Here is an 11,501-nt window from a genome sequence, read left to right on the forward strand (position 1 = left end):
ACAGCATACACAGCGCCCACAGCGCACACAGCACACACAGCACACACAGCGCCCACAGCATACACAGCGCCCACAGCACACACAGCACACACAGCGCCCACAGCATACACAGCGCCCACAGCGCCCACAGCATACACAGCACACACAGCGCCCACAGCATGCACAGCGCCCGCAGCACACACAGCACACACAGCGCCCACAGCATACACAGCGCCCACAGCGCCCACAGCACACACAGCGCACACAGCACACACAGCACACACAGCGCCCACAGCATACACAGCGCCCACAGCACACACAGCACACACAGCGCCCACAGCATACACAGCGCCCACAGCGCCCACAGCATACACAGAGCCCACAGCGTCGCTGCCCATGGCAAAGAACTGGGGGCCCCCAAAGCCCTGAGGGTGTGAACGACGGCTCCTAAAGTGGGGGCCCCAGCCGCTCCCCGCCCCCCAACCCCTTGGAGAGTAACTCTTCCTGAACTGCACTTGGGCCCTGACCCTTTCAGCTCAGAATGCCTCCAGCCACCACTGCCCTTAAACAAACCTGACAGGAAGCCTTCAGAGGCCCCACCTGCACTGCAGGCACCTCTCACTGCTCCACTCCACACCCTGCCACACCCGCCCCACCCGGCCAACGCTCCTCTTCCAGAACATTCCTTCCAGGTTCCCTTCAGCCCTAAGCCTTGGTTGGGTGCCCTGCCCTGTCCGCCCCGAGTGCATGCCCACTCGTAAGTGTACCGGCTGAGAGCAGGCGTGCTGTCTGCATCGAGACATCGCCACAGCACCCTGTGCGCTCAGGAAGCCTGTCCCATGGGTGTCAGAGCACTGGCATTCCCCGGGGCACGGGCGGACGCAGTGGGAGAGGAACCACAGCAAGGCCGCACTCCAGACCTACGGGAGAAAGGGGTACGTGCAGTCTGCACTCGGTGCCCCCTGAGAACTGAGGCAGGAGAGCGGTGAAGCCGGAAGGGTTTGACCCCCGGAGACCACTTTCACGTATTGGTGACGAGTGCTTGGCTGATGAGCGCAGCGGCTTGCCACTCGCCGCTCTCCGAGTGCTCTCCCTGTGCCAGGCTGTCCGCTACCACCAGCACAGGAACGGCAGGCCTAGGGCAGCGGATTCAGAAAGAAGCCAGAGGAAGGGCCGTGGGCAGAAAGGCCGGCACGCACCCCCCTGGCCGCACGCACCCACCTGGCGGCACGCACCCACCTGGCCGCACGCACCCCCCCTGGCCGCACGCACCCACCTGGCGGCACGCACCCCCCTGGCCGCACGCACCCACCTGGCGGCACGCACCCACCTGGCCGCACGCACCCACCTGGCGGCACGCACCCACCTGGCCGCACGCACCCACCTGGCCGCACGCACCCACCTGGCCGCACGCACCCTCCTGGCGGCACGCACCCACCTGGCATCACACACCCACCTGGCCGCACGCACCCACCTGGCGGCACGCACCCACCTGGCATCACACACCCACCTGGCCGCACGCACCCTCCTGGCCGCACGCACCCACCTGGCGGCACGCACCCACCTGGCATCACACACCCACCTGGCCGCACGCACCCTCCTGGCCGCACGCACCCTCCTGGCGGCACGCTCCCACCTGGCCGCACGCACCCACCTGGCCGCACGCACCCTCCTGGCGGCACGCTCCCACCTGGCCGCACGCACCCACCTGGCCGGTTGAGGAGGGCGTGGGGGACCCTGCTGGGGACAAGGTGGGACTGGACTGGCTTCCGGGGAGAGTGCAAGTCAGTGCAAGTGCAAACCATCCTCCAAGTGACGGGGACCTAGTGCCCCTGCAGTGAGAGGTGTGGGAGGGGCCAGGGGAGCTGGAGAGAGAAAAGGGGCAACTGAAGGCCCGGGAGCTCACAATCGGATCAGGGCAACAGGAGGCCAGAAAGGGTTACGCCCAGGAGTCAGAACTGGATTTGGTATGAAGCCCGCAGCCCAGGACGGAGGGTCTGAGACGGGCAGCGCAGGGAGATGGTGGCTATGAGACCATTTAGTGACCCAGGTGAGGGATGACGCTGCCCAGGAAGAGTGGCAGGAGGACAGAGGGGAGGAAGCCGGTGGGAAAGATGTGGACAATTACCCAGAAGACTTTGGGGGACTGATTGGGTTGGAGAAGGTAAAGGGGAGAGTATTTAACAGTGGAAGTTTCTAATTTGAAAGAATGAAAGATGATGCCAATGAGTGAGATATAGAATGCCAAGAAGAATCTATATATATAAAAGCCAAGTGACCAGAACACTGGAAAAACTGAAAGACCAGTCGCTATGAAGTGCACTGCGGCCGGCCAACCTGCTGATTGGTGGACGGTCCAACCGCCCTCGGCCCCTCCCCCCTGGCTGGCCTGGCCCCAATCTGGCCCCAGTCGAGGGCAGGTCTGGTGGCCAACCTCCCTCAGCCCTTCCCCCCCCCCCCCCCCCCCCCCCCCCCCGGCCAGCCTGACCCCGATCGGCCCCCATCAGGGCAGGCCGGCTGGCTGGACCCCACCTGTGCATGAATTCATGCACCGGGCCTCTGGTGGCTTTTATAAAAAAGAATCGTGAATTGTTTTGGACATGATGAGTGTGATGTGCCTACGTCAACAGTGGGCAACTGAAAATACGGTGCGGAACGTAGGAGAGACCTGTGAGCTCAAGACAGATCTGAGGACAGCTCTTCACATGGACAAAGCAGTTCAGGGGACCCCACTGCAGGAGGAAAGAGGGGGAGCTGGAACGAGGAAGGAGAAACAGCAACATGTAACAGGCATGTGGAAGAAGGGGCTCCTTAGAAAGACGTGGCCAGAAAGCCACCAAGAAAAGTAAAAGTGTCACTGAAACCACAAGAGGGTTGTGAACGAACAAAAGTGATAAATAGGGTCCGATTCACAAGTGGGCAGGACGGCGTCTACTGCATCCCGGAATCGGAGGCCACCGATGACCTGGTGGGAGAAGGGACAGTGGAGGAGGCCCAGGCTACGAGTGTGGAGGATGCTGAGCCACGGGGGGCTGAGAGGCACGGGTGAGAGTCCCTGAGTGAAGTGAGCACTTGGAAAGGGCTGTGGAGAGAGGAAAGAGGGGTGGGTAATGCTGCGTGTCACACTTAGGGGTGCTCCTGGGTATGAGTCCGGGCCACGCCACCAGCTGTGTGGCCTTGGACTAGTCACAGTACACCGGACACTCAGCTTTCTTAACTGCGAAACAGGGCTAGTCATCTACTGCCCAGCACTGAGTGGACAGTAAATAAGATGATGCACTTGAAGTTTTCAGGACCAGCTTTTGATACTTAGTGAGCACTCAAAAAAGAGTAATTTATGTAATTATCCTGATACATCAACCTGAGGGGAAATGAACCACCAGACAGAGAGAAACTTAAGAAAGACAGGCTAATGCAGCGGTTCTCAATCTGTGGGTCGTGACCCCTTAGGGTGTCGAACGACCCTTTCACAGGGGTCGCTGAAGACCATCAGAAAACACATATATAATTACATATTGTTTTTGTGATTAATCACTATGCTTTAATTATGTTCAATTTGTAACAATGGAAATACATCCTGCATATCAGATATTTACATTACAATTCATAACAGTAGCGAAATTACAGTGATGAAGTAGCAACGAAAATAATTTTATGGTTGGGAGTCACCACAACATGAGGAACTGTATTAAAGGGTTGCGGCATTAGGAAGGTTGAGAACCACTGCGCTAATGGTTCCTAAAGGATCCAGAGAGACAGGATATAAATGTTTGGGAGGATTGGTCTGGATAAGACAAGGATGACTCATCGCAGTTTTTTCAAAATTAGAGGTGGACTGAATCATACAGGGCTTTCCACAGGAAAGTCAATCTCAGAGCACCTTTCGCAGCAAACTCCGTGTGGTTGCTGCCAGGAGCCTCCGCGCTGGGCTCCTTGCCCTTACCGCCGCCACCTCACTCCCTCCCTGCTATCCACACTCCTACCTGCCATCCACACTCCCTACCTGCCATCCACCCTCCCTACCTGCCATCCACACTCCCTACCTGCTATCCACCCTCCCTACCTGCCATCCACACTCCCTACCTGCTATCCACCCTCCCTACCTGCCATCCACACTCCCTACCTGCCATCCACCCTCCTACCTGCCATCCACACTCCTACCTGCCATCCACACTCCTACCTGCCATTCACACTCCTACCTGCCATTCACACTCCTACCTGCTATCCACACTCCTACCTGCCATCCACACTCCTACCTGCCATCCACACTCCTACCTGCCATTCACACTCCTACCTGCCATTCACACTCCTACCTGCCATCCACACTCCCTACCTGCCATCCACCCTCCCTACCTGCCATCCACACTCCCTACCTGCTATCCACCCTCCCTACCTGCCATCCACACTCCCTACCTGCTATCCACCCTCCCTACCTGCCATCCACACTCCCTACCTGCCATCCACCCTCCTACCTGCCATCCACACTCCTACCTGCCATCCACACTCCTACCTGCCATTCACACTCCTACCTGCCATTCACACTCCTACCTGCTATCCACACTCCTACCTGCCATCCACACTCCTACCTGCCATTCACACTCCTACCTGCCATTCACACTCCTACCTGCTATCCACACTCCCTACCTGCCATTCACACTCCTACCTGCCATCCACACTCCTACCTGCCATCCACACTCCTACCTGCCATTCACACTCCTACCTGCTATCCACCCTCCCTACCTGCTATCCACCCTCCCTACCTGCCATTCACACTCCTACCTGCCATCCACACTCCTACCTGCCATCCACACTCCTACCTGCCATCCACCCTCCCTACCTGCTATCCACACTCCTACCTGCCATCCACACTCCTACCTGCCATCCACACTCCTACCTGCCATTCACACTCCTACCTGCCATCCACACTCCTACCTGCCATTCACACTCCTACCTGCTATCCACACTCCTACCTGCCATCCACACTCCTACCTGCCATCCACACTCCTACCTGCCATTCACACTCCTACCTGCCATCCACACTCCTACCTGCCATTCACACTCCTACCTGCTATCCACCCTCCCTACCTGCTATCCACCCTCCCTACCTGCCATCCACCCTCCCTACCTGCCATCCACACTCCTACCTGCCATCCACACTCCTACCTGCCATTCACACTCCTACCTGCTATCCACACTCCCTACCTGCCATTCACACTCCTACCTGCCATCCACACTCCTACCTGCCATCCACACTCCTACCTGCCATCCACCCTCCCTACCTGCTATCCACACTCCTACCTGCCATCCACACTCCCTACCTGCCATCCACCCTCCCTACCTGCCATCCACACTCCTACCTGCCATCCACACTCCTACCCGCTATCCACACTCCCTACCTGCTATCCACACTCCCTACCTGCTATCCACCCTCCCTACCTGCCATCCACCCTCCCTACCTGCCATTCACACTCCTACCTGCCATCCACACTCCTACCTGCCATCCACACTCCTACCTGCCATTCACACTCCTACCTGCCATTCACACTCCTACCTGCTATCCACACTCCCTACCTGCCATTCACACTCCTACCTGCCATTCACACTCCTACCTGCTATCCACCCTCCCTATCTGCCATTCACACTCCTACCTGCCATCCACACTCCTACCTGCCATCCACACTCCTACCTGCCATCCACACTCCTACCTGCCATTCACACTCCTACCTGCCATTCACACTCCTACCTGCTATCCACACTCCTACCTGCCATCCACACTCCTACCTGCCATCCACACTCCTACCTGCCATCCACACTCCTACCTGCCATCCACACTCCCTACCTGCCATTCACACTCCCTATCTGCCATCCACACTCCCTACCTGCCATCCACACTCCCTACCCGCTATCCACACTCCTTACCCGCTATCCACACTCCCTACCTCCTATCCACACTCCTACCTGCCATCCACACTCCCTACCTCCTATCCACACTCCTACCTGCCATCCACACTCCCTCCCTCCTATCCACACTCCTACCTGCCATCCGCACTCCCTACCTGCTATCTGCCCTCTGTACCTGCTATGGTACCCAGCTCAGCTGGGCCCTGCACGTCTGAGCCAGGCTGCCTGAGCCCCAGACACTCACTGAGTTATACACAGCCCATTCCTACCAAGCGTTCGAAATGAATTGCTCAGCATTCTCTCCGAAGCCCAGAGAACTGTCTTACACAAATATTTCCAAGGAATGTAGGCCCATCAGCCCTGAAACAAGCTAGTATTTGCCTGGCTCCTAACTCTGGACCCTGCTCTCAGAGCAGCCCCTTGATAAAGGAAGGGGCCTGATGGTGTTACTGGCACCAGAGCTATGGGAATCCCACTCTGTTACTCCTTTTTCCCCCCCACTTTTGCCCCTAAAGCCAAGATTCCCTGCTGGGTATCACATTTCGAAGCAACCAATATTGTTCAATGATAATTTCAAGGCAAGGCCGAGTTTACCTTGTTATTATCATTGAGTAATCTTTAGTGTGCAAATCTAGTAATACTTTCCCAAATTCAAAATTGATTTTATAATATTACTAGTGGCCCAGTGCACAAAATTCATGCAGGGGGGTGGTGTCCCTCAACCCAGCACGCACCCACTCCAATCTGGGACCCCTCGGGGTGGGATTGGGCCTAAACCGGCAGTCAGACATCCCTCTTGCAATCTGGGACTGCTGGCTCCTAACCGCTCACCTGCCTGCCTGATCACCCCTAACCGCTCTGCCTGACGGCCTGCTTGCCCCCAACTGCCCCCGCCCCCCCCCCCGCCAGCCTGATCACCCCCAAATGCCCTCCCCTCCTGGCCTGATCACCCCTAACCGCCTCTGCCCTGCCACCAGGGCTTTGTCCGGAAGGACGTCCGGAAGGTCTCCCAGTCTAATTAGCATATTACCCTTTTATTAGTATAGATTGCCAAACCCACCTTAGCCTATGGATACAGATACTGGTTTTTATTGAGTGTTTCCGATAACATCACACCACTGATTAGAAGCAAGAGCAAGTCTAAAACAAAACACTTAAGAAGCGTCTGTATTTCCATCGAAATTTAAAAACCAAATGTGCTGTATTCCAGCAGCCACCAAGCTGAGGACGCGGCTCCTTCAGAGCGCCTGTCCCAGGTGGCCCTACAATCTCAGGTGCTGCATCGCATGGGCCATCCCAGACGCCCCCGCAGCTCCTCCAGGAGCTCGCCCTCCTCAGCCCCAGGCCGACCTCGCATCCAGGTCAGGACTATGGTTTTACCTGGCGGAGCCCCTGCGTGAGAGGGGTCCCCGTAGTGGCCGTACAGCGGTGGAGAAAGGCCCATCCCAGACTGCGACTGGGAGTAGGGGGGTGTCGCCACGTAGCCCTGTTGACTCATGGTGAAAATACCATCCCAGGCGACAGCTCTACAAGCGAACCCTGTAACAGAAGAGACAACGCTGTCAGCTTGGTCACCGAGAGGGCTGAGTCGCTCCGTGCTATGAAAGCAGTGGCTCTCAACCTTGGCTGCACATTAGAGTCACCTGGGAATCTTTTTAAAATCCTGATCAGGTGATTCTAATGTGCAGCCAAGGTTGAGAACCACTGTATTAAAGGGAAGCAGTTCAGTCTCTCTGGTTGGAGGACAGGTGCAGTCATCAGGCTGACGTCTCGGACACTATCTCACACCACTCCCCCCTAAAAAGCTCTAACCACAGCTCCACAGAGCTCGGGAGCTCACTTCTGAAGTCCTGGGCCAATGCCGAGGCATGAGAGCCCAACAGCTGCCCACTGCCAGCCTGTCGCACGTGTACCTGCTATTCTGTGTCCTTTTCTGAGGCCCCATGTCAGCACAGAGCACACCACGGGCCAGGATCGTGTGCCAGCCCACTGACCGACCAGCACAACTGCCCGGAGTCTGAAACCAGATGTCCTAGCCCAGTGATGGCGAACCTATGACACGCATGTCAGAGGTGACATGCGAACTCATTTTTTTGGTTGATTTTTCTTTGTTAAATGGCATTTAAATATATAAAATAAATATCAAAAATATAAGTCTTTGTTTTACTATGGTTGCAAAGATCAAAAAATTTCCGTATGTGACACGGCACCAGAGTTAAGTTAGGGTTTTTCAAAATGCTGACACGCCGAGCTCAGAAGGTTCGCCATCGCTGTCCTAGCCCTTGTGCTTTCAGTGCTATCCTGGTTAGCACTTTTAATCAGGCAGCCAGGACAGGGAGAAATCAATAGTCCAACGAACACAGCATAAGATAAAGAAGTCGATCGTGGACTTATGAGTCATACGTGGACCAAGCCAGGTGGCAGCTGACAACCATTTGAGAGTTGTCCGTGGTTTCTCAGGCAAAGATGACAGACTTTCTGATGTGAATGTCACACCTCCAGGAATATATGCACACGTATTTCAGGAAAACGTGCAATTTCATATGTGTTTAGGCAGGCACCCTGCCCCCCCTTCCCCCCCCCCCCCCCCCCCCCCCGCACACACACACAGAGCCACAAACACAAAACATCCCTTTTGATTCTTCTGCTCAGAAACCAACATCAATTTGTTGAATTTTTCCTCTCCCAGGTTTCATGAGGCATGTTATAGGACTGAGCGTTCCGAACAACTTTCACAAGACAGAGGAAGCTCCGGGTGCCGGCAACAGGTGGCCTTTCCCTGGAAGCCGCCCGTGCTTGGCTGTGTGTCTTGGGGTGAGTGGAGGAGCCTCTCTGGGCTCGGTCCCCCCACCCGGTACAGGACACCTTTCCAAGGAGAGGGTGATGGGGGACACCTCCTGAGACTCGCACTGGACCCACATTCAGGCCATGGCATGCTTCCCTTGGTTTCGTTTTCACCTGACCCTACAAGTTTCCAGAATTAAAGCAACCAGCATAGGAATATCCTAAAAGCTGCGCTCCTGTCCGAGGCCGGGAGGGGAGGGGAGGGGAAGAGGAGGGGAGGCGCGGAGCAAAGGCCTGCCCATCACTGCCCCCCTCCTACCCCCCCCACCCCACCCCCACCCCCGCTTCCCCGCCCCGCCGCACAGGGAGACGTGGCAGCGGCCAGTGGCTCCGACCCGGCTGGGGGAGCCCGCGGGCCTCCCTCGCACCCCATCACTGTGACGGGGCCGGGGTGTCCCTGCCCCCGAGCTGCCCCGGAGGCGTCGCTTCCTCGCGCACCAGCCGCCACGTCCGACTTCCTCGGCCCGAGTTGCAGGAGCTGAGTCAGCTCCCGGGACGGGCCGGGCGCCACCTGGCAGGGCGGCCGGGCGGCCGGGCATCCGACCCCCGACGGCTCGGCCCCGGTGCCCCGGCGCGGACCCCGCGCGGTCCGACCGCACAGCCCGTCCCGTGGGCCTGTCCGAGCCCGCAGACGTCTCCACGGCGCCCCTGCCCACCACCCCCGCCCACGGGGGGCTCCAGCGCCTCCGGAGCCCGAGCCGCCCGCAGTGCCCACGGGTGGGGTGGGGGCCGGCCGCGGACCCGGCCCCAGCGCGGCGCCCGGGCTCGGCGTCCGGGAGGCGCCCGCGCCCACCGCAGCGGGTCCCCGACTGCACGGCCGCGCCGGGAGCCAGCGGGAGGGGTCCCGCGCCCGCCAGGCCGCCCCGCGCCCACTCCCGCTGCGCCCACCCGGCGGTGCGGGGGGCGCCCGCCCGGCCCCGCGCTACCTGCCGCCGGCTCCGCGCCTGCTGCCCGCGCCCGCCGCCCCGGCTCCCGCTCGCGTGCCGCGCCTTCCCGGGCGGGTTCCTCGCAGGCTCGCGGCGCGCGGACTTCAGCCCGGCTGGCAACTGCCACGTCAAAACTCCCGGCCGCGCTCCCGGCGCCCGCCGCCCGGCCGCGCCCCCGCCGGCGCACGCGCGCAGCCGCCGAGGGGGCGGGGCGGGGCCGGGCAGGGGCGGGGCGTGGGCGGGGCAGGGGGCGCTGCCGGGTCTGGAATGGGCGGGGCAGGATCTGAAGGGGCGGGGCCTTGGCGGGACAGGGGGCGTGGTCTGGCCTGGAGTGGGCGGGGCCGGATCTGGAGGGGCGGGCCTGGGCGGGACAGGGGGCGCGGCCGGCCCTAGGATAGGCGGGGCCGGATCTGGAGGGGCGGGGTCTGTGAGGGGCGGGGCCTGGGAGAGGCGGGGCGGTGCTGGCCACCCAGCGGGTCGGGGCTTTGGCTGCAGGTCCTCCCTTTTTCCTCCGTTCTCCTTTCCGGTCTGGTGTGTTCGCTTCTGTCCGTCCGACCCGTCAAAGCGCTTCATCCCTGTTGCTAAGTCCGCGCGGCGTTTTCTCCGCGGAGCCCGGGGAAGGAAGGAGTGCGTGCAGAGCGGCCATTCACTCCTTCACCCCAGGCTGCGGGTTCACTCACTCGTTACGCGTCTCTGGAGTCACTGTGACGTCGCAGGGGCTGCGCTGCCAGGGCTGGAAGGCACCGGACCCGGACCCCCCCCCGGGACTCAGTTTAGGGGGGGCGTGGCCTGCGGTGCGCCCTGGAGCAGGCAGCCTGCAGCGTGGAAACCGGAGGGAAAAAGATGTCCCGCTGAAAAGTATGCGGGGACTGGCTTCGCTGGAGCTGGAACTGCTGGGCTTCTGTGCGTCCCTTCAGCGGATGTCTGCGGGCTCCCGGTCTCTGAAGTAGGATGGCCGACCCCACCCCGAACAGGGACTGGCAGGTGGATCGCGTCCGGTGTTTAGCTCACTGTCCTTCCGTGCAACAGCTCAGGAAGAAAGGCCACCTGTGTGAACCCGGTAATCCTCTAGGGCAGCGGTTCTCAACCTGTGGGTCGCGATCCCTTTGGGGGTCGAACGACCCTTTCACAGGGGTCGCCTAAGACCATCAGAAAACACATATATAACTACATATTGTTTTGTGATTAATCACTGTGCTTTAATTATGTTCAATTTGTAACAATGAAATTGGGGGTCACCACAACATGAGGAACTGTATTAAGGGGTCGCAGCATCGGGAAGGTTGAGAACCTCTGCTAGGGCTTCCCGACCACCTGCTTGCTCTCTCTCTCTCTCTCTCTCTCTCTCTCACACACACACACACACACACACACCTCCCTCCTAAAAAGCAGAGGCCTTCAGCCAACCCTAGCTTCGGTATAGCTACCACTCCGATCAAACTTACAAAAGTAAAACCAGAGCAGTATTTGGTTTTCAAAATATGCTTTCTTCTGGGCTACAAGAACATTCGAGCTACGTGACCTGTCCCCTTACGGGTGAAATGCCTTGGTAAACACTTACCCAGGGACGATGCTCACGCTGAAATGCTGCAGGAGTTCAGCAGGCCTTCCAGGCTGTTCCAGTGTGGGAAGCCTAAGGGTTCCTGCCCCGCTCTCCTTTGCTAAGAGTCTAGGCCAGTGGTCGACAAACTGCGGCTCGGCAAACTGCGGCTCGGGAGCCGCATGCGGCTCTTTGGCCCCTTCAGTGTGGCTCTTCCACAAAATACCGACTTCTGCGCATGGGCCACAAAGTTTCAATCGCACTGTACGTGCGCGCCCACACTTGGTATTTTGTGGAAGAGCCACACTCAA

At 59.0% G+C, this 11,501-nt stretch overlaps 1 protein-coding gene across 2 annotated transcripts in view; it reads right to left on the bottom strand.

Annotated features, from left to right (window-relative positions):
* The window catches only part of SEC24D (SEC24 homolog D, COPII coat complex component), a 69,163-nt gene extending 59,323 nt beyond the window's left edge, over window positions 1–9,840 (bottom strand). For both annotated transcript variants that reach the window (XM_070416896.1, XM_070416895.1), the window contains exons 1-2: window positions 9,651–9,840; window positions 7,261–7,419 (exon numbers count right to left, since the gene is read on the bottom strand). In XM_070416896.1, the coding sequence (XP_070272997.1) occupies window positions 7,261–7,378 (118 nt within the window). In that variant the 5' untranslated portion in view covers window positions 7,379–7,419; window positions 9,651–9,840. The remainder of the gene's footprint in view (window positions 1–7,260; window positions 7,420–9,650) is intronic.
* Window positions 9,841–11,501: the final 1,661 nt, after the last annotated feature.

The sequence above is a fragment of the Myotis yumanensis genome, unplaced genomic scaffold (genome assembly GCF_028538775.1).
Source record: "Myotis yumanensis isolate MYYU_CA2020_CCGP unplaced genomic scaffold, mMyoYum1.0.hap1 SCAF_5, whole genome shotgun sequence".
Lineage (NCBI taxonomy): Eukaryota > Metazoa > Chordata > Mammalia > Chiroptera > Vespertilionidae > Myotis > Myotis yumanensis.